Source organism: Atractosteus spatula, chromosome 15 (genome assembly GCF_055471065.1).
Source record: "Atractosteus spatula isolate fAtrSpa1 chromosome 15, fAtrSpa1.hap1, whole genome shotgun sequence".
NCBI classification, from domain to species: domain Eukaryota; kingdom Metazoa; phylum Chordata; class Actinopteri; order Semionotiformes; family Lepisosteidae; genus Atractosteus; species Atractosteus spatula.
The window spans coordinates 11,622,447-11,646,749 of record NC_142720.1 but is presented as its reverse complement, the minus strand read 5'-3'; the positions used below and the strand labels follow the sequence as shown (position 1 = coordinate 11,646,749).

The 24,303-nt window shown below is 35.8% G+C and overlaps 1 protein-coding gene across 4 annotated transcripts in view; it reads left to right on the top strand.

Moving 5' to 3' along the window:
* The window catches only part of aplf (aprataxin and PNKP like factor), a 42,718-nt gene extending 19,724 nt beyond the window's left edge, over positions 1 to 22,994 (top strand). For 3 of the 4 annotated variants that reach the window (XM_088934330.1, XM_088934326.1, XM_088934328.1), the window contains 6 exons: positions 5,336 to 5,508; positions 8,498 to 8,838; positions 10,904 to 11,029; positions 16,495 to 16,541; positions 16,844 to 16,885; positions 21,510 to 22,994. In XM_088934330.1, the coding sequence (XP_088790456.1) occupies positions 5,336 to 5,508; positions 8,498 to 8,838; positions 10,904 to 11,029; positions 16,495 to 16,541; positions 16,844 to 16,885; positions 21,510 to 21,721 (941 nt within the window). In that variant the 3' untranslated portion in view covers positions 21,722 to 22,994. The remainder of the gene's footprint in view (positions 1 to 5,335; positions 5,509 to 8,497; positions 8,839 to 10,903; positions 11,030 to 16,494; positions 16,542 to 16,843; positions 16,886 to 21,509) is intronic. The other variant, XM_088934329.1, reaches the window with a different exon arrangement.
* Positions 22,995 to 24,303: the final 1,309 nt, after the last annotated feature.

Sequence of the window (24,303 nt, the reverse complement as noted above, 5' to 3'; positions counted from 1 at the left end):
AGGATAAGTATTTTTTCATCAATCATAAAAATTCTGCTGCCAAGCAAGCATTTGGCAGTTTATTTGACATCTTAATATCTATGATTATAGCAGTGTCAACAGTGAAAAGCCCTATAAGCAATAAACCTGAAAAACTGCAGCCTTGGATTAAAAAAAAAACATTTTAATTCAGCTTTTTAATGTGAATTGTGTTAATGGTGGAAACCTAATGGTAAGAAAACTATATTTAAATGCACCTTAAATATTGTAGCACTTAAATAACTGTCTTGTTAGAATGCCTATTAGGATCCTCTTTGAAAGAGGGTGAATGCTTTATTATTATTATTATGAGAATGATGCAGTGGATCCGTGAGATTTAGACACCAGAAGCGTTTGATGCAGACTTTTAGAAAATCAAGTTGATCATTTATCATAACAGTGGTTGTGCTGATCCCAAGACAATAATCCTTTATTGAGCAAGAATAATAATGCTGTGTTTTTTCTCTATACAGAATTCACAAACTTTCAAGAATAGCCTCTTTTTCTTTTATCCCTGCTTTAAAGGAAACAAATAGTACAAAATGTAAAAAGAACAAAGCATGTTTGTGTGGGTTTCCAGTAGATGCCTTGGTTCCCCCCCGCAGTCCAAAGACATACTAGTAGGTTAACTGGCTACAGGGAAAACTGGCGGTTAGCACGCAGACCTATTGAAGCACAGCAAAAACACGATGGTCTGCGTTTTACTTCAAATTCTCATTAGCCACATCATCATAATGCAATTTGCATTGTAAATACTGAGACGATGCGGTAGTTGATTGAAGAGGTTTTTTTCTTGGGATAACAAGATTGAGCACCTTGCATTGTTGTGCAAGTGCAGAACTTGAGCCAGTTTTGTTTGATTTTTCGAAGACTTAATATTGCTGAAATGAGCTGATTAAAACTGTGTAAATAGTGAATCAGAAATTTCAGAGATTTAAGTGAACACAAGAAAGATACAACCATGTCCTGCTAGAGTAATGAAGATGGCTATCAGCACTATTAACGTGAGACTGTATCACTGCTTCAGCAATCAGCAAACGTATCCCATGAAAACCGGAAACTCTTAAAGACAATGTCCTGAAATCAGAGGGACATTACACAGGTCCAGGACTATTATGCCATTATTAAATATCTGACGGAAACTTGAAACACATTTACAAAGAGTTGTACAGGTCTCGAACTGACATCCGAGACAGTTACGTGACCAAACTCTGGTCTGCTTTATAAAGTGGTTGGCTAAAACTTCAGTCCACAATGCTGCTAAACTAAAGATAGGCTAAATGCAGAAAAAGGACAACAATCTTTTTTATGTTTTAATGATCAGACTTCAGGATTAGTGCTGCCTGGATTGTGTTAATGTTGAGGGAGAACATACTCGATACTACATTTTTAAGGTTTTTCATTTTGCCCGTGTCTCACATTTTTTATAAAAACTCATAACAGTTCTTTGTCCACATTTTGTGGGATTTGATTTGAGAACGACTGTATGGTTAATGTATTTAATTCAATATTTTGCATCTGAGTGATGCAATAATTCTGTGCACCAGTATAAACCATTTTATTATAATCTTGAATGTTGTAGTTTAGTGTTTTAAATTAAAACCAGGCACATGATTAGTCTGTTTTAAAATTAAATCCATTTTATTCTCTACATATTCGTAAGCAGGATAATTTGGCATGGGTTTGTTAAAGATGAGCACTGACAGAAATGTACTATTACTCTGCAGTCAATGCTGTACTGTAGTCACTGTCTGACTGAACAAGCAGTTGTGACTGCCATTTGTAACTAGAACAAAACCTGCTACATAGTGGTTAATCTTTGTTTTCCAGATTAGACTCATTTGTTGGAGTTACATGGTTTGGAAGCTTATATCATCTGCCCAAGCTTTGACTGATCAGAAATAATGAACTAATAACATCCAGCCCTGGGGATGTGTCTGTACCGTTCCTGCCTGTGCGTGACCTAAACCCCCATCCCATCCAGAGGGATGTTAATAGAATACATGTGGTAAAATTTCCCCAGGTGGAAATGTAATTAATGAAATGTGTTTGAAGCATAAGAGTTGATAATTCCCTTGTTAGAGGAATATTACATTTAAAGATCGGTGGAGAAGAACAATACAAAATGATTGTCCGGCATGGGTGCAAGTGTGATTAATTTATTGTAATAGGTTTTGATGTTATCACAACAAAGGGAGAATCCATGTGCAAACAGAGGTTAGTCATTCTGTGGCATTTTACACTTGAGTTCTTAATAAGATAATATATCTTTTGTGAGGGATTAAGGCGGCAAAGGAGGCGCAAATCTTTTAACCTCTTTCTATGTTTAATTGGACAATTTAGCGATGGCTTGTTCATTCATTTAAATCATGTTCTATTACATCTCAGCTATACGACCTTTATTTGCTATTGATTTTTGCACCTGTTTAGGTTAATTTGAACATAAACTGAATTAAAATAACATTTTACATGTGATCTTTTAGTAATTGATTTTGTAGGTTAAAGCTCAGGAATAAAACTGCTTCTCTACATCTGTAAGATACCGTGCAGTAATTCAAATATGCAGCACATAGCATATACAGGGACAGAATGGAGTCAATGTACAGTATGCATGCTTTTTATATTTCACATCAGAGTATCCATCACACTACCTTTTTCCATTTATCCAGTATGAACTCACAACATGTTCTTTGTTTGGCCTTCTTTGTGTTCTCTTTTTTTGCATGTCAATGTTTGTTGCATTAGTTGACCTGAAATAATTTTCCTGAAATTCAGTCTTACTGAGTCTTAAATCTGAGGGCTTTTACAAGGTGTTGAATCTTATCCATGAGAATGCCTAATAATCAATCAAGATCTGAGATGTTTTATTTTAGATGTTTATATTTAGAATGGACTGATGTTTTGAATCAATTAATAGATTCATTTCTTTCCAGAATGGTTTCCCATTAGCTTGACTTCTTGTAGACATCTAAGAATAATTGAAACAGTTAAACAATAATTTAGTAGAAATATTCTTAGTAATACGCTATTCAATGGAAGAGGAGACTAATTGAGAGCTCATAGTTTTAGATGTTTATGGTATTTTTTCTTTCTGTTTTTACTATATAAAAGAAAGTTGTTTTAATGTTATGATTCCTTTTGGACAATTACTTTCCAGGATCTAAAATTTTCACTTTGTATTCTTCTGTTACAAATTCCATCTTTGATTCTCACACTCCATATTTAAGCTAAGTTGTTCTGTTGTGCTTTGTAAATTGGATCTTTAACTTTATATTTCCAATTTCGTGCGGAAGGATTTTAGCTGATTTAAATTATATCAGATCTATTTAAGTCTGCCACAGAAGATGTGTTGTCCTGTTGTCTATGGAGTAATTACCTCTGTATTCTGAATGGATTGTATGATAGTTTACGCTAGCCTCAATAATAGCTTGTTTGGGATGGAATACAAATTCATGAATCTAAAATGTGATAATCATGTTTATACTACTGTTTGGGTTTGTTATCCAAAAAAACTGCAATATGGTTATTTTATTGTTCTTTTTTGTTAAACCTTGTGTTAATGGAGGTCTTAATAGATTAATGAAACAGGAAACTCATTTGAAGGGACTGTCACTGTGAGGTGAAAGTTGTGCTCAGCTGCTTTTCACAATTGAAGACAGCATTAATCTTTCTTACCTTTTATATAGTACAAAACTGCATTGTGATTGATTAGCCATTTAGGCTGTTTGTAAAGCACATTAGCAAAATGCGTGGTTGGCACAATCCTTGTGTACTTGCTTGGTGACTAAACCATTCATTAACACAGCAAGCCAGAGACAAGATGAATGCCTTGCCAAAAATAAAGGCTCTGTTATTGAATGTACAGAATAGGGTGCAAGATATTGATAATGAGTATATTATATTTGTAGCTTCCCATCCTTGAAAGAACACTTCTTACCTACAGCTGACGTTCTGTAGTATGACTAATAGTTTCAGGCTTTGCACAAACATCCTTAGATGTTTGTGTTTCCTTGGAGCTGCTCTTAGTGAAAGAATCAGAAGCATTCTATGGGTATCTGTTAATACTTGTTGGCTTTTGAAAAACTTTTCCAGGCATTTAATCACTAGAGGAAACACTCAAGGGGAGCTTTTATCAGTTTGACATTAGTATTACAATTGACTCACGCAGGATTTAATATTAAACTTCTTAGGATAAAAAATAGAAATTATAATTTTTTTTTCTGATTACTGTCTGGATAGCTAACACTTTTGTTTTGTATTAGGTTGAGGTTTGGTGGATAGTGTAGGACACAAGGAGGGATAATGTGGTTTTATTATAACAGAGTGTAAGCAGCTAGCAGGACTGATTTAGTTTTTGCATTTGCTTTCCAACTAGGAATTAACATTTTGACCAGTTCATTTGACAGTAATCTTCAGTAGAAATCTCCTGCTTTAGTCACTTGAAATGCACATTACATCATCCTTCATTATGGTTAAGAAAGGATCAAGCTTTATTAGTGAAGGTGGGAAGTCACAAAGTGTAATATTTAAAAAGCTTGAATTTCAATGTTTTTGATGTTCTTGTGTTTCAAATAGGGCACAAAACACACCTTGTTAAAACAAAATGAAATAAAACAAAATTAATTGTGAAATCCTTCTAAACTATAATGATCTTATAATTCATTGACGTGTTTCATAATGGACTTTTCTAAATAAATTATGAAGGTTTGTAATCTTAAGTCTTTAGATTTTGTTGCCAGGGCAACACGAGAGAACAAGAAATATTTGCTTGCACATTTGAAAAATAACAGATGTCTTAATTACGTTAAAAGGCATGATTGGTGGGGTTGTGTAGTAAAATGTTTCGTAAAACTGAACTTTATAAGCCACAAACATGATTAATGTCTCTTTCTGAGTCATATAATCACTTTATCGACATTATCAGAATTTTTGTTCCTTCTTTGGGCAAAAGTGAAGCACATTCTTCTACTTGCATGTTGCTGCCCAACATCTCTTGACCTCTTCAATTCCTACACTCTAAAGGCCTGTCTTAACTACCTTTCAAAGAACAGCCCTTCTTTGTCCTCCTTTTCACTCCTTTTTCCAATACTGATTTTTTTCAGAGGTGATGCAGCATGTTTCAATGTTGAAATGGAAAATGGTGAATCTCCTTGGTCAGTCCAACCTTTAATGTGCCCTGAAAATAATCCTTGTGGTGTTCTTTAAAGCAGGCGCAGTGCCTCTCTTATGAAGGTAGTTTAATGGTCAACACAAGGTGACTCTGTTTCATGTGTAGGGTTTAATACAAACAAAAAGTCTCTTCCCTTCTTTTTTTTAGGAGGAGAAAAACAAGGTAGAAGCAAACTAAACCCTGAACAGCCGAAAGACACTGGAAGTCGGAGTCAACTGACATCTTCTAAGAGCATAGAAGAGACTGATACAAGACAGGCATCACCTGGCAGGAAGCCAAAGAGGAAGAAGTGTGAGGAAATACAGGGAGAGAAATGCCAGGTATTTCAGTGGTTCAGTATATTTGTACATTCCTGCAAAAGAGCTACGTCTTTCAGTCATTCAGTACTGTATGTGTCTACATTCGTAGAAGAACTTTCATACAAGCTTTGTAAATAATGAGAAAATATAGTAATCATCTAAAATGAAATTTTCATGCACTCCAAATATCGATGAGGAGACTAGTAAAATGAAAACTGGCCATAACCCCTATATGTGCTAAATAAACTGTCACATTCTCCCATCCTTTTGCCACTGTTATGTTCTGTGAAGTGCGAAAATAAAAACCCAAATTTACATTTTCTAAATTTGATTTATCAAGCTTAGTAAATTTATTCTTCAGCTTCAAAGGTGCGTTTTGAATGTGTGAACTAGATATCGTCTCCTTTGAACAAAGTCATTAGCATTATGATTTGTATAATGAAGAGCCAGTCAAAAGCCGAAGTAATCTCTGATTTGCAGCTGTGACAAGTACAGACTGATAGACTTGGTTCCTTTGGGCGGTGGGTCCAGGTTCCACAAGTTTTTGCTGTTTTGATTTTTACATAAAACCATCTGAGAAGTGAACATAATCCTGATGTTCAAACAATATTCTGCTTTAACAATGTCAAATCTTCCTGTGGTTGACCCCAAAGGACAGGGTGGGTATTGTTTGATTATTATGGCGCTTGTGGAGTAATATCAGTAATGCCCTTTCTCTACCTGCTCTAATCCACGTTGTGTAAAGGGTTTATGGGTAAACAGAGATGTAAATATAAGTGAGAATGTAAAGTAATCCCATCTGTTGAATGGAATTTATCTTGTCAACAGTGAGATGCTTAAGCCTTGTACAATAGTAGTTTTTTATAGTTTTTTAGTCTACTGTAGGTTAACGGTTCAGTCTTGGTTTCCGTCCTACAGTCATATTTAAGATAAACCACACAACTATTTTTAATGACACGATACTCTTATAATTTTTCTTCTTTATTTTCATCGTGTAAAATTAGAGAAAAAGAAAACAGCTGCAGCAGGAAGCTGCAACTTAATTAATTTTTGTAGAGTGTAAAACTTATAAAAGATGATTCTGCAAGAATGACTGAAGTCGGTCCCTGTAAGATTCTCTTAGCTATAGCTTTCAGTGTCAGCCAGATAAGTTTGACAGCAGTGCCTGTAACCACAAAGGCCTGGTTTGTTGTACTGTAACTGGAGACATGATGCTTCATAGATAGTATTCTGTTGTAAATCACAAAACAACCTGCAGCTGCAGTGTCATTTAGAGCAAAACCATTTCATTGATATATCCAGAAATAGCCCTCAGCTCAATTGAGTGTTTTCACTCCAATAGTACAATTACAGTATATGATTGATTGTAAGCCTGCGGTTGTTTTTCTGTCCACCTTTAATTTTTCTGTGCTTACATTTGAAATGGTATTTTAAAACTAACAGGGTTCATCATCGTCTTTTGTGTTACCTGTCATGAAGCCCCCTAATTCAAACTGATAACTGCGGGGAAAGCGTTAGAAACCTATTAATGAGGCGTTTGAAGGCTATTACATTTATAACAGCTGTCAAGATGCATTTATACGTCCATTTCATAACGGGTGTCTACCCAACTTCCAAACATCCAAAGTGGCTTTCTTTTATGGGTTGGGATTATATGTTAATTCATTTACGGGTTTTTTAAAAGTAAAATAATATATCAAGTATAACTTTGCAGTGTTTGTGTCAACAAAGTTAAGTTGTGTAGTGTGTGTACATTTTTTATTTTTTAATCATGTAGAATTTATTGATCCAAAAGACCTCTGTAATAACTGCTGCTGAACTGTTCTGCAAGATGCATAATAATCCTGGTACCTTTATGAAGCTCACTTAACTCATTGCGTTACTTACATGATTAGAATGGCCGCAATGCTGATATCTGAGACAATCCATTACTCAGCTGTGACCACGCTCAATTCTTAACAAAACAAGAGCACACTGGCCCGAGCTTAATGCAATTGGTCAAGTACTAAAACAACAAACTAAAAAAATGAATGTTTTCTCATCCCCAAATTGGGCTGTTCTTTGCCTGCAGGAGTCTATGATTTGAACCAGACCATCTAGAAAGCAACAGTTCTGCATTCTGGTTAAAGTTATTTCCTTTTCATATGACTTCAACCTTCAGAAACATTTCGTCTTTTTTCCCCCTGCAAAGGGGAAGGACTCCAGACTGCCTCTTTTGAAATGGAGGATAGATGAATAATATACGTCTTCAAAAACTGAATCCATGCTCCATGATGACATTCAGTTTGATCTAAAAGTGATTTTTTGCTGTCTGTTATATGTTTTTGTGCTTACTCTAGAAGAGCCCTGCTTCATTAGCAATTTTGGATTATACAATTTTCTTTTTACTTATTTGGTATCTGCAGATGCAAGTATGGCTATGTGCATTTGGCTTGAAAATCACTTTAGCAATTTGCTGTGCTAAATGCATCTCCAGCAATATAAAGTTATTGTGTTATCTCCCTTTTATTAAAAAGCAAGCATATCATTAATGACTGTGCATTGTTATAAAAAGGTGTAGATAAGGCATATTTAGGACCTATGTCATAAAATTCTTAAACGGAAGATTAGATCTCTGTGTAGCTACACTGACCATTTTTTAATATCTGTCCAACAGCACCAGCCACAAAAAGAAATTCTGTAAGGTCATAAATATTTTTAGGCAGTCACTTTGTTTTCTCTCCAGATATCTCTGGAACACCTGGAGTTCGTGATGGAGGCATAATAGGCATACGTCCGAGACTTTAGCTTATTGCATTTATAATAGAGGTGCCCAGATATATAAACAGAGCTATAGCTGAACAAGAAACGGTCAGTCTCCCCACTGGAGTGAGAGTCATACTGTATATAAACTTGTATACTGCCTGACAGTGGTAATCCTAAAGGCTACCAATTCCATTGGCATTTGAGGCAGATCTGAGAGCTTCTTTCTTTAAGCCACTGAAAGAACAGTTTGTAATCAGAAGCACAGTTGTATCCACAGGCTACCTCTTCTTCTGCGGCGGATAACGGCAGAATCCGAGGAGAAGATGAGCACAGTGAAGAGTCAGACAAGGTCAGTGGGAGGCTCAGTGACGACGAGGAGCTGCGCCATGTGCCAGCTGGCAAGTCCGATCCTCATTCCAAGTCTAGAGAAGTGGACCTGAGTGACGGTGAAGAGAAGGAAGGCCCATCTCAGAGACCCCTACAACGCAAAGGCCAGGGACCTCTTCCCAAACCTGCAAGCTCATCTGGGAGCGCAAGCCCTACTATGGCCGGGACCAGCAGAAAACAGCCTAGAAACCCCTGTATGTACGGAACAAATTGCTACAGGTAAATGGCAGCTTTCAAAAGCTGGAGAAAGCAGACATTCCTTTTATTTAATCACAGTTTAAACTCATTCGGTTTAACCCATCTGATACTCTGCATCAGAAAAATAAAAAACAGTAAACAAATGAGTCAACAATATTTCTCATCAGTCTGGCTACAGAATAAGATTTCAGCATGTGCTTCTCATTTGGACAGCAATGGAAAAGATATGCAAGACTCATTTCACAAAATACTTTCCTAAGTTTCCATGATCACAACCCAAGGTTGATAGCAGGCAGAGTGTTTGAGAGTTTAGTTTGAGTGAAAGTCTTAAGTGCCCATGTGCATTTAAAAGACACTATATAAACTTACATTAAAGGCAGAGTCCTTCTGGATGTGTCATACAGCCTGAAAATCATGTGCAGATGACAGCCTCCCTGTTGATTAGCTGCACTGTCAGGATTTTTAAGAATATTATGTTACACTAACTGTGGAAAATGGAGAAAAGTTTCCGCGCTTAAGAAAATCTATGACTAAATTTAAAATCAAAGCCAAGGTTTGTTTTCAAATATTCTAAATACAGAACACTTAAGAGCTTTGTTTTGCTCATAAATATTTTAAAATAGGATTTTGTTTCTATTTCTGAAGGCTGCTATGCTTATTTTAGTTATTGCTCTTCACACCAAATTGAACAATCCAGAGAACAAAATTTTATAACAACTTCAACCAAATAACAACTTGCTTGTAGAAACAATTTTATTGTTAAATTTGTCACATACTATGAATGTAATTTATTATTATAGGAGAGAAAAGTACCTATTTGTAGTTTGGTTTTATTTTTTAGTCTTGTAAAGAGATCAGCACACAAAGTATGAAATGGAAATTTAATTTTAATCTGTGGAACATCTTTTTAAATTAGCTTGAAAGTTTTCATTTGCATTTTTCTCTGTATGATGTACATTTCTGTGGTTATTACAGAAAAATAACAGATGTGTTAAAAGGCATAGGCTACTCAGCCTGTTCTGTTGAAATATTTTGAATGGAAATACAATTAGTCATATAAAATAGCTGCAGATGAATTAATTAAAAAAATACCAACATATTGTGGTATGGCAATAGATAAATACCACAGCATACATAGAATTGTGGAATGAAATATCATAGGAAGCAATTCATGCACCGTATCAATTTTTATTACATTTTAGTAACATTGCCTTAACCTTCATTAACATTGCTAACCCATTGTGGCATTTACAAAGCTATGAATCTTATTGGAATTTTAAAAGTATAATGCTCCTTTTCTTAACGTGTTTTTGTAAAGATGTACTGAGGGAGAAATTTACATATAATGTTATAATTTCTGCAGCATTCAACAATCCCTTTACCTTAGCCGAAATTGTTACAGACATCTTTCATTCATGTTGGAAAAGAGGCATGAGTAAAGAATACAAGTTAAAAATTATAAAAATAAATTTTGCACAGAACATGGTGGGAGGTAAGTAATTAAATGATTAAATGCAACTTTGACATCAATAGCCATGTAAGCCTTTGTGTAGATATCAATACACAAAATTCACTATTTGGAATTCTTTGTGTGCCATTAACACACAAATTAATAATATAAAATGTAGAGAAGAGCACATCTTCATGCAAAAAGAGGAGGCTCAAAATGTGGAACTACTGTATCACCTATCTCATTATTGTATTATTCTGATTCTCTGGTTTGATTCTTATATTTGAAACCAGCCTCATTCAAAAAACTTGGAAGTCAATTTCCCAGCACACAGACCATATCACCTTCCAATTAAACTATAGGGGCAATAGACTGGACCACTGACAACACAAACTACAGCACCTTTGTCTGAAGATTTCAGTTACTTCCCTCTTAAGAACTTGTGTTACTGGGGCACTAAGCAATACAGCAAACAAAGATTCTACAATACAATAATTAACAATGAACTGTTCAGACAGTGAGCCAGTTTGTCATGTAAGCATCACCAAACCAAACAGATTTCTTGCTGGAAAATTACATTTCCAGATCAGATTGAAGCCATCTGAAGTCATGAGTCTTTTTATTTCCTCTTTTTAGGAAAAATCCAGTGCATTTTCAGGAATTCAGCCATCCGGGAGATAGCGATTATGAGGAAAAGTCGGCAGTGAGTGATGATGCGAATGATTGCCGGCCAGAATGTCCGTATGGAACAGATTGTTACAGGTGAGGAAAAGGTAATGCATTATTATGTGCTAGTGCAGATTTTCAAAGCTTTGAAATTGGGATTGGAATTTATTGCACAGACCTATTGCATTCAGTTTCTTTATAAATACCATATAATAGTATTCAAAGTGTAGCCTAACCTGGCACAACAGTCAACACACCTATAAGTAACAAGTAATAGGTTTATTCCATGCTGAAAAAAAGAAGAAAGAGAACACAACGTTTCGGCCGTGGAGCCTTCTTCAGGTGTGAGAGAGACAGGGCAGTAGGCAAAGGTAAAGTAGCAGGAGAACAAAGGTTGGGAGGGAGGAGGAGTGAGAGGCGGCTTTCACTCGCCTCTCACTCCTCCTCCCTCCCAACCTTTGTTCTCCTGCTACTTTACCTTTGCCTACTGCCCTGTCTCTCTCACACCTGAAGAAGGCTCCACGGCCGAAACGTTGTGTTCTCTTTCTTCTTTTTTTCAGCATGGAATAAACCTATTACTTGTTCCTTTGCAGCCTACGCATGCTGACGCAGCTACCCACCTGAACTACTAACACCTATAAGTAATTCACAATTAATGTCTGCAAGATTCTATGATGAGACCACAAACTGTCCCCATTCTGTCGATACTGTATATTACTTATTGCCATTTTTACAAGTGAGTTTCTTAGTTGTGATGTTAGATGTGATGTACAGTAGTGATGTGTAAATGCTGTGACCTGTTCCCAATTAAACTGAACAAGCTAACCTGACCTGAAGTTTATTTAAGACCTCATCCATTAAACAGAACTCTTTGAATTTTGAAAGCCACAGAACTAGTGTACTTTAGTATCAGCTTTGAAATGGGTAATACCCTATGGTATGAGTGGAGGAATGATCAGGAGGAAAAGATGCCTCTCTCAATGAATTTTAAATTTTTAAGGCAAAAGCATGATCTCAGACCCTTAGAAGGTGGAGGTCAACAAGAGAATTGCTAATGATCTCAAGACCCTGCCCTCAATGTTGTTGTACCTTATTGTTTTATTTTTTGCTTTTGCTTCATTAGCTACGTTTCTGCACTTGCACCTAAGATGACATCTTAGGCTTTTTTTGTCTTTTACATATTGTTTAGGAGATCAAGAAGCTGCTCATTTTCCTGTCAGCAGGTGGCTTTTCAGATTTCCACTTCAGAAAGTTTAGGCACATACTTAGCATCTTTAAGTTCACACAGTGCTACTTTTGCATGCTTAATGCCCAATTTTGTAAGCTCAGTGCACAAGTGAGCAAGTGCAAAGGAAAGCTCACGTTTGTGTTTGTTCATTTAAAAGAGTATGGACAATGCAGATCAGAAAAGAGGATGTTCAGTGTTTGAAATCAGAAGGATATGAACTTGATAATATTTCTAACCTCTGGGGCATTTTCTTAATAATAGTCAACCATAGACCTTTGATCTGTCTGAGAAGCATTATAGTATATATTTGCGTTATCTATGCACTTTCTAGCTGCACCATAGTGTAGCACGATTCCTTAATGAAAGTTACACACATTAAACCTACTACAAAGAAAGTGAATTCAGAGGAGAATAAACAAAAGATGGCAATGCCAACATTAACATTGAGCATTGTGTGTGCCTTGTAATACTACATGTGCTAGGGTTTAAAGGTAGTGCCTAACACATTGTACCTCTTAATATGGTGTGCAACAGATCAGCAATTCATTTTTCAATTTGCTAATCTCCAGAATTGTTCTTGCTTTGTTTATTGCGCGATTGAGTAGAGATAGATAGATAGTAGAGATACCCTGTAACTACTTTAAGCAGTAAGCATAAAGCATCTCAGATCTGTATGTGTACTGATAATAAGCTTTGTATGGACATCCTTACATTTCATCTATGTGTACTTTGTACTTGGTTTGTGCAGTGGAAATGAGACAAACTTTTTCTAATTTGTGTGTTACGCATAGAGACAAGATCAAATGTAAAGTTCTGAGAACATGATGGTACATTTAGGAGACAGAAGGTGAAATTATTTGTATGAATATGTATTGTAAAGGTGCTTTTGTGAACATTTGAAAGAGAAAACGTGTGTAACAGATCAAAGAATAGACTTTCCTATGTATGTTTTAAAAATCTCCTGTGTATGTTTAAATTGCATTAAAGTTCATTAAAGACACTTTACTAAATCTGTGCTGCTTTTGGGGGAATTTATTTAGGGCATAGGTTATTGTTACACGGTCTATTCTCTGCTGGGGACTGAATGTTCCTGAATTTGCAGAACTTTTTTTTGTCTGAAGTGTTCACTGAAAAATAATAACAAAATCCTTTTTGTAACAGGTCTCAAATTACTCTCAAATAACCTCTGAATCTCTCTAAAAAAATAAAAGCTCCTGTCTCTACTGACAGTAATTATATTTTTATTGTTCATTAATAGCTTTATGTAGTACCAGTTATTCCTTTATTTTTCAGTCAAAAAGTAAAGCGACCTGTTATTTTTTATGCCATTGTGTCATTTTTCTTGACCTTCTACTATCTATCTGATGGTGTCTAATTTCTGCCGGCTAATTTCAAGATAATTGATTGAGAGAAGTGATTTTACCTCATTGTATTTGAAATCGTAAAAGGCTATTGTCAGTCAGCAGAAGTGGAAGAAAGATGATTTTGTCATTTTTAAAAAAGGTAAAATGCTTTTGAAGTCTTCCTCTAACTGCGGCCTCAATCGAGGTTTTATTTAAATTGCAGAAACTCAAGGCGATCAATAAATGACTGTTTACAGTGACTTGGGGTTACTGAAAAAAAAGTGTTCTCCTTCCTCCGTGACCTCGTGAGTCATCGTGCCCTTGCATTGTGTCATTGTTTATAACTCTTTCTCCAGAGGTTCTGTCATAATTCTAGAGCAAACCATCAGGGTTTAAAATGTAGAGAATGTCTTTACTGAAGACAGGCAGAAGCAGATTGCGGAGACAATGTAGATGAGAACTATGGTGTGTTCAGAAATATTGATAATAATTCATCTATCCACCCATCATCTAACCTCTTTATTCAATATAGGGTCATGGAGGAACCAAAGCCTATCCAGGGCTCACATAGGCCTGCACACATTCACACCAAGGCCAATCTTCCCAGTAGCCAGTTAACTTACCAGTATGCCTCGTATCTCGAGCTGTGGGAGAAAACTAGAACACCCAGCAAAAACCCAGGGCCCCAGCACTGCGAGGCAGCAATGCTAAACACTGTGTCACCGCGATGCCCATAATAATGTTCATGTGATTTAATTCTTGTAATCTGAGGCTAATCACAGAAATGTACAGTATGTTAAGAAAATATTATGGTAAAAAACTGCAATTAAATGCAATTAAAAAAATAATGCATCCACAGTAATTCAACAGTTTCTTACAGAAAAAAAAAAACTATTAACACTTTTGTACATACAGGTAGCTGGTTTCATGATTCATTTAAAATCCTTATATAAGTAACTTTACAGTTTTTATCTTTTATTTGGTTGAATTATTTGCCTTTAAATTGCTTAAAGGAAGTGATGGTTGGGTTTGTTTCTATTTTTAAAGATGTTTTAATTAAGGGATATGAAACACTAGAGCAAGATCTCTGCACAATAATTTGTTGTCATATCAGGACTTGTACCTTAATATTAAAAACCTCATCCTGGTGTATACTTAAAATTCACATCTAATTCTTAAAAGCCTAACTTTCCTTAATTAAATGTTCACAGGTTCCGTTTAGTTTTTCTTTCTGCACAAAAGGTCCGAGTCAAAGAAAGAAGTCATATTTTGCCAGTCCTTTTCCTCTGCTATTACCATGTGTATTAAAGTAAACTGTGCACCCTGGGGCTTTAATGCACCAGTGAATACACCTCTCTTTGTGATGAACACAAATACTCCTTTATTTTAATATCGCACAGAGCCACCTGCTCGTTATCTCTTTAAGATGAGCATTCATACTTTTTCATGAAGAGCTTTTCATACATTTCCTTGAAGAGCTCGAATGGATATGCTGGCCGTGATCCAGCTGCCACTGCCCTGTACCTCCTTGAATTTGTGCTTTGATCTCAGTGAGCGTTTTTTTCTGTTTTGTTTTGTGAAAGTCAGGTTTGTTAGGAGAAGCAAACATATTAGGTACGATCTAAGGTACAAGGGAATTGCTTTAAAGTTTTGGATTTTATAGAAAGTGAATTCTGCAAAAAAAAGTACGGTCTATATATACGCCTTTTAATGCTTGTACCTTCTTTCCTTTGTGTGATAAAACATGCTATCTTAAGAAATACTTTGATTGATGTCAAGTACCTTCTGAATGGACATTATAAAGCTGAGAGATTGCAGTGGGTACAAGCTGGTATCACAGCAGCACTGCTGTCAGTATTTGATGTACAGTTTGTTCCTTACAGTTTATTTCTTATTTGGCCCCCAGAAGTGACCCCAGGAAGTACTTCACTGGAGTATAGAGGTACCAAGGGTCACTTGCTTAGTGGAATCCCAATCGGCAGCAGCCATTTTTAGTATGGGTCTGAATGTTAAATGAAATAACTTTAATTAGTTCTCTTTTAAATCCTTTGCAGTGGAAATTCTGGAAGCAGTAATAGATGAACAGCGTGCAGTTCTTTGATATGCAAGTTAAATATTTAGGTAAATTAAACATATTGGGAAGCTGGCTTGTGTCAGCTTGATATATTCTCTTCACAACTGTCATCTGTGTGTGTTTGAGCATCAGGTGTGCAAATGCTAAACAAAAGCACGGTGTTACCATGCATGTAGTGCTTTTTGCTAGGCTCTTCAAACCCCTTAGTTTAATTTGTATTCATGTGATGGTACTCATTTGAAATTGTTTGGATGCTGCCTGGTAGAATTATGTTTTCAGTTGAAAAATAAATTCCAGTTAAAGGCAATAAAAAAATCGTATTTCAATTAATCAGTAATGGCAAGCAAATAACTCAGTTTTAGTGCTCGAGTTTGGGAGCTTTGTGTGGCAGCATTGGTGAAGGCTGAATGCTGTCGAGACGGATTATACAAAAACTATTTGTCTGTGTTTTGTGCTGCACCTGTCATACAAACTATTTTATGTGTCTGCCTTTTAAACTTCATTTGGAGTGTCCTGGAAGTATTTACAAACCCTCCAGGTTATAGTCATGGGATTTGAAATTGCACTTAGAATGAGATTTTTTTGGCAAACGGACAGCAAATAGAATATAGGACAAACTCAAACACAAAACAAACTAAAAGATGTTTAAAATTACAGCCTAGAAAATAGAGGGGAAATGGCAACAATGACAAAAAGCTAAAAAAAAAATAAGACCGGACATTTTAAATAGTAAGAACGCAAATAATCACAGGAGGCTGCCTTTAGATATGACTTTAAGTCTGTCAGTGGTTTGAATTTAATTTTACTGGAAAACATGACTCATAGTATAACTTTTAAAATATAATCTTTAGAGTTCTGTTCTTGATATTGCTGATTTTTAAGCATGCAGTTTACATTAGGTTTCAAATATTTTCAGGAAAAACCCACAACACAGGAAAGAATACAGACACACTAAGGCTTCAGGTAAGTACAAATAATTATTCATTTCAGCAGCAAATGAAAAAATCATGTCAAACGTATCAGGCATTCTAATGTCTAAGTAATCTAATTTCCATCATAGCCCCATGTTCTCATTTGTATTTCATTTTGTATGAGAAACATTTTTATTATTTGCTTTCTGTTAATGTGCTACATTCCTAAATGAAAACATTAGAACTTAAGTAGGGAAGGACTGTTTTGTTTATAAATAGTAATGCTTCAATAAAAAATGCCATTTTGGCTTTATTATTTACATCCATATTCATCATTTTTCTTCCTGTTAATAGAAACTGAAAACAGGAGACCAAAAAGGAAATGCATCCAAAAAGGTATGGCTTCATTTTTCTCTCAAAACCAATTTTTTTCTCTCAGAAACAACTGTTGAATTTAATTGCTAGATACAGTATACTGTATTCACTCTATTGTTTTATTTTTGGTGTATGTTTTCAGAAATACAGTGTATTGTCTTTACTAATTTAAAATAAGTTTAGGGGAAGATGAATCTCATATAGGGGATAAAACACAGGAACCATGAGACAGAAAAGGAGACATTTTAAATGCTACAGTCATGAAAGGATTCCAAAATTAATGCAGTTCAATGGAAACAAGTATGATACCAGCATTTTTTCATGAAAAACCCTTCTCTTGACAAAAATAAATTAACTGTCCACTGGTCCATGATATACAGAGACACAACTTGGGGTTTTTGAAATTGGCATTTTCTAAGGAATATTGCACTACAAGTACATTTCATGATCATGTTGTAGTAAGACAACATATGAAGTTCTCATAGTACATATATTAGTGGTTTAGAGACCACTGAATTATTTTTATTTCTGGACCACTAGGATTCAGACTGTGCAGTAAATCTAAAGAATCTTCACTCTTATTGATAATAACACACTAGTACATTTCACTTGTAATATTGTGAATTTTATATGTAATTTCCACCATAGGGATGTCTAGTCTTCTGTCACAGTATTCACTTTTTACATCTTCATTGTTGGACCCAAAAGACAATGAGGCAGAATGACAGACAGCCTGGACAGATGTGTGTGCACTCTGTGTGTGACAAGTGCAAATTATTTTAGATTATTTGATTTTCAACTATGCCATGTAAATTTGTGTAAAAATATCACATTTTGAAGTTAGGATGAAAGGATGTCATTTTTATCATAACCTGTTTTTTTGCAGTACATTTTTTTTACAATTTCTAAAATATAAAATGAATCTGAAAGTGAAAGGCATGTTTTTATTTTTTTCTAACAGTATCTATATACTGTATTCATATTTTTCTTCATAATTTCCATTATGGGCATTCAACAAACAGGTTTCAGTATAATTAAAAACTTAATTAAAAAGGATTTCTGTATAGTGTATATTGTATACATATCCACATTTCCTAACAGGAGTATATGAAAACGTTTATTAAATGATTTATTAAAATCATTTAGGAAATATTTAGGAAAATGTACAAACTTCAGTATCACATCAGTATTTTGAGGTACATTTTTAAAGCAAATTTATAAGTAAAATTCAAAGGAAGCAATAAGTAACATATATTCATCCATCAGTAAACAGAACTCCTAAAGAAGAAAATGATTTTTTTTCTTTTCTTAGCATGGAAAACAAAATTATTTTGTAATTCTTCAGAAATGGCTAAATGTTAGCTGTAGTTATAGATCTTCTGACTAATGAAAGATGAAAGAGCTTGCATTACAGTTTATTTCAGCTGTGCCTTATCACCCATTTAGCTTCTGTAAGAACTTAGGATTCATCTTCAGTAAACAGAAGCTTGAATCTTTTTCATTTTCCTGCATTTCACTATGTTTATCTGTAGGCTTCCACTGAAGATAAAAGACTTATCCCTTTCCACTTTGGAAATGGTGTGTGAAGTGGCAACAGAGATCTTTGATGTGATATTGGGAAATACTGAAGACTAGACAAAAAGAATCATTGATAAAAGACCTGGCTTCTGCTATTAAGATACTGAAATAAAATCATTCCTTTTTGAACACCAATTAAAGTTCATTTACACGTGGACTGCAGTTGAATATGTAGATCTTTATATTTTTGTAGTAAACATGATGAAAACCTTATAGTTTTGTAGGGTGAGGGGGTCACAAAATCTTTTTTTATTCATAAATTAAAGGTCTTAATAAATTAAAATAAATTAATAAATTAAAAATTACCAAGCATCAAAGCATAACCTCAAAAGATTCACCTCAACCAGTGCAAACGTATTTTAATTGCTACAAATGGTAAAATCAGCTCAATTTTCCTGAAGTGAATCCAATTCATTACAAGATATTCACAGATGAGGACGTGTTCATTCTGCGCACACTCAAGTGGTGAAAGGTTAAAGACTCAATAAATCATCAGTTCCTGAGACAAAGCAGCATGTGAAACATGATGCAGTTATTGTTACCATCTTGACCAGCCGTCAGCATTTTGAATCAGAAACCAATTCTCAGAGAGTGACCTTTTTCTAACAAAATCCAGCCTGGTTAATGAAACTTTATTAAAGATGCTCTATGAAACAAAACCACTAACAAAAAAAAGTCTTTTGGTGATAATTGGATTATTATTCTGAGTTTTTCATTGTATTCCTTAGCGGTTAACAAAGGTGATTACAAAGGTTTGCTTGTACTTCTCCATTTTTATATTATGAAATTATGCTTGAAACCAGGCCTGTTGTGTTTATTAATATAGAAATTAATAATGCACAATTCTTACATTTATTTTTTGCAAAATGCTGTTCCATGTGTTTTAGGTTACAATAATTTACATGGCATCTTTTTAGGTAACAAAAGTTCTAAGAAATCATTGTATTAAAAAATATTCATACCAGACAACATCATTTTTATTCAACTCCATTACTGGAGTTTCATTAGTTACTCCATTATTATTTCCATGCAGAATGTGTCAAATACTCCCTTTCCACTCATTAGTGCTATGTACTTAACACACTCTGTAAAATTCAGGAAATTGTTTCCGCCTGCAGAGCAAAGAGACTTTCATCAAGACAACGAGCACCATGTTTCCAGAATCTCATTAAAGAAACGCAGCCAACAGCTTAAATGTGTTTGTGTTTGTTCAAAAAATTATGTGGACGAATGAATAGAGGTTTACATGGAGGAAAATGAACTTTAATTTAAAAATGCTAATTAAAAATGAATTGAACAAAAACCCTGCCAGAAATAAGGATTGTTGAATGCTGATGTTCATATGCCAATAGGTAATTTCTGACTCTTTTCAATGGATAAGCATAATGAAAATGCATGATTACCTCTAAATTGATCTCATTAACATTATTAAAAGTGTAGGTGAAAACTTTGGTTGGTGCTAACAGTACAGTTTCCACTGTAATCTATAGCATTAACTGAAGCCAAGCGAGCCAGGCATTTATGGATAGTATTGAAAGTCTATTGTTTACATACTGTATGTCGAGGTCTGTTCTTGTTGGATAAAACAAAACAGTTTACAGGATGAAGAATACATTCAGGCAAACAATACAGAGGCATCGTGCATATAGTACACTCCTCTGTGACAAAGCAATAGCTGGTGCAGTCTTGGAGTTCTCGGATCTCGGGGGAGCAGGGTTTAGAGTGATCCTAAATCTCTAAGTTTCTGAGCTTGAGGCATATTGCGCGGGTGTGCGCTGTCTCCACTGGAAAGTGAGAAACATGTGATCCCCCCCCCCTTCTCCAAGAAAACAAAATTGAGCCTCCATACACACATTCAGTACACTGAAAGTGAAACTGCACTGGAGCCCATTGAGTTTTTCTTTCCCATTGAAGAGGATGACGATTTTAAGTGCAGTAGCACAGGAAACTTAATTTTGTGCACTTAGGCCACTTCATATGTCCTATACGTATGGGATAGGCTCTTGTGTAACAAGACCCTTATGAGGAATTAGTAGACTTCTCATAATGGAAGGATGGAGCCCACTTCAGGGAATCCAGGGAGACAAGAAAAAAGATCTGCTGATAGCTATGTTGCCTCTTCTCTGCAGAATACGGAGTGACTGATATAAAACCATTTTAAATGTGAAAGAGACAGTGTGAAATAAGATGAAAATGTTTAAATACAGCATTTCAGCAGCTTTTAACTTCTTACCTGCATAGTGTGCATGTGTATATATTAGCTTTGACAGGAGTCTTAAATCAATGGAAAAACTTATTTTCACCTTTTCCAACAGCCTAATGAAAAGTACTCTGGCAAATTCTAGTTCTTAGGCTCTCACACAGGGGATGAATGACATAAATACTTATTTTTTTAAGTTGTTAAGTGGAACAAAATTCCAATATATAATTTTAGCATTTTGTAAGTGACAAAATTTGGTTTAGCCTTTGTTTGCCACAGATGTACAATAGCAGCCAATAGTTTAAGCCCTTTTTACTTTTTCAATAGAACTGACTGGTGTGACAAAGCCCAGATGTTCAGCTGCTGGTCCACAGACCTGCACTGGTCCATGGAGCAGTTCTGACTGGTCCTTGCTGGAATGAAAGTATACAGGTTCATTGTAGAAGTGACATTACAGTGTAATTGTATTCTTGCTGTGGACCACTTTTCAGCCTAAGCTGTTCTCAGCAGTGAAAGACTTTAGGGAGATGATACTTGGTACAAAAAAAAAAGGTTGAGAAACACTGATATACAGTACAGTATGATACTTTTTTTTAGGTGTTTAGTGGTTGGCTGCTCTCTCACAGCACCAAGGTCCAGCTTTGGATTACAGCTTGGGCATGGTACTGTGTGGAGTTTGCATGTTTAGAAAATGTCCAAATACAAGTAGTTTTTTTTACAGAGTATAAATAGGCGGACTATTAAGGTAGGTCTTGTTGGTTAGGAGGAGCGTTCTGTGGGATTATCATGGTGGAAGACACAAGTGAGTGATATAAACGATTACTAAAGGTATTGATTTCAAGGTGTGGGGAAACTTGTCTTTTCCAGCAGGTAAGAAGAGTGCTTTGGCAGGAGATGATGATGATGGGGAGCCCAATGACTATGACCTGAATGACAGCTTCATCGACGATGAGGAGCTGGAGGACTCTGACCACAGTGATGAGGATTCTGACTATGTACCAGACTCTGATGACAGTGTTGCTGAGGATCTTAACACTTTAAGCAAAGAAGCTAAGGAGTTTATGGGGAGAAAGAAATGAATCTGAAAAACTACTGCTTTTTTATGTTTTTGTATGTTTAACTTTAAAAACCACTGGACAAAATATGAATTGATATATCTGTATATTTCTTTTGTAATAATATGTTTTGTGGATCTTATAATACTGTTCTACCATTTTACCACTTCATGTACCAGAAAGCAGTTCTTAAAACTGAGCAGTTATTAGCAGAAGGGCAGCTGTATGCCTTGTTTTCTAATCTAGTCAATCATATACAAATTTACAATCTGGCTTAAAGTAAAATGTTGACATGTGGGTACTTAAACCTGTTTTGTACATAATTAGGATGTGATAATAGGGCAAAATATTTGTAGATGGAAATGGTAAAGATTCATTTGCTTTTTTGCTCAATTTTTTTTAAATTTAAAAATAATTTTAAAGATTTTTTTACGTGAGGGGCAGCTGAAGATATTAATATTGCAAAACAAAAATATCACCAGAACGGGACTGATATTTGTTAAGACCAGAATCGCCAATTATCTTTTTGTTATGTGCCCACCCCTTTTGGAACCGCAGATGGTTTCTTTACATCTCCACGCACAGCGACCACTCACTGCAGACCCATCGGCTCATTGATCTGTTGACACGCCACAGGATATTATATGTAGCGACTCACTGTTGAGTCCTGATTGGAGGAGAGGTGCATCCCTCACTGACATCGCAGCAAGCCTGCAGGTGCCTGGGGGGCTGCAAAAGTCCCTTTTCTTTAAAAGCAGAGAGACCCCAGCCTGCAAATAATGCTTTAATGTCATCTTTACTCGCTGTTAAGGAGAACTGACAAAAGAAAAACAAAATATTTTCCTATGCCATTCTTAATGTGTCTTCTGTCCCTCACTCTTTCCCCCCTAAAGTAGATTAAATGTGCTAATTAATTCATTTAGGAATGTATATAAGAATTCAATGCCTGCAGGTAAAATGGAATATATTCATTCTTATTAAAAAAGGTGTCTGTCTGCTCTTAGCTCTACACTCTATTAACTGACTAGACGTAGTACTGATACAGTCGATGATTGTTCAAAATAGAGTGGGATTAAACAAATATTGTCTGACTGAATCGAGTTTATAAATCTGTCTTCAGGCTTAGAAATGTTACATTGAGAACAAGTAGCCTATTGTAGAGCTGCATTTAAAAACTGCCATCAATATGTTTTGTCAGACCACTTCTTAATCTGCACTTATTACTTCCTTTGTAAATTGAAGGTCTCTTTTTCAGTGTATTTTATATTGTTGTAAAATAAATTTCAAAGTTTCCATTTGTGTGCATCTCCACACTGGTGATTAGAATAAAAAGGTGAAGTGAGGGAAAAAAATGACCTCATACTGTTTTTATAGGCCTCCTGTTACAATTAAAGCACCGATGTACTGTTAAAGGACAATAACAGCTAATAAATTGCAAAACAATGGAAACGGATGTCTACAAATCCTAGAACAGTCTAAAAAGTTTTTTAAAGAAAAGGCAGCAGCATCAATCAAAAAGGAGGTAGACCGTGCAAGCAGACCATGTCTAATTACAGTAGCTAACGCATTCTGTAGATATTGCACCTCTCAAGAGTCAGGTCTGTATTCATCATGGGTATGTAGTACCTTAGTGGAATAAGTAAAGTTTAATTTAAAGCTGAATAGAAAGATAAATCTGCACTACATTTCAGCCATAGAGCTTTAATCCACAAACCTTTTCTTCATTTTCTCTCTTCTGTATAGAATTACCCACTATTCTCTTTACAGCTCACATGCTCTATTACTATTAATGTTGTAAACTAAAGAATTCAGTGTTCTGCAACTCACTCTGGGCTATTGTGACAGTCACTGTTCCGCGCGGGGTCATGCCACCCACCGCCCGTTCCGGCCCCCACGCCTGGGGCGCGAACCTGGGTCTCCGGCGTAACGCAACAGGGCACCAACCGCGTGAGCTAAAGGAGACCTCCCCCAGCCCAGGCAGCTGAGGACCCTGATACGCGCAGTGAGGGCGCCGACGTCACCACACTAGCTCCGCTACACTATGTATGGACCAAATCGCATGTTTTAAGCATTTTATTGTAGTGCATTTGATAACGACAGGAAAAAAAGGTTTACAGTTGCCATTAGTGCATAATTAAAAGGTCAAATGAAAGAAATATGGCAGCACAATGGTATGGTGGTTAGCTCTGCATCTCAACAACTCCTGGGTTGAACAGTAGAATGGGACACTATATACAGTAGTTCTTCTCATGTTCACATGGGTTTCCTCTCTCACCTTCCACAGGCATGCTGGCTTGCTTAATGAGCGCCTCTAAATTATCCTCCGGACTTTGTGTGTTGCCTCGTCCATAACTTGAGAGAGCCTGCCATCCTCTCCCGGCTGTGTTCCTGTTTTGTGCAATCTGCTTCCAGATTAGGTTCCACGCCGTCATGATCCAGATGATGAATGGGTAGATGATGAAAAAAAGCACGGCCTCACTTCAGAGTTAACCAGATTTCACATTCTTAGCAGCTATCTCCATAGAAATAATTACACAAATTGCTTTCTTGCAAAGCAAGCCAGTGTCCCCTGAGGTGTGTAATTACACAGAACACCTACTTCATTT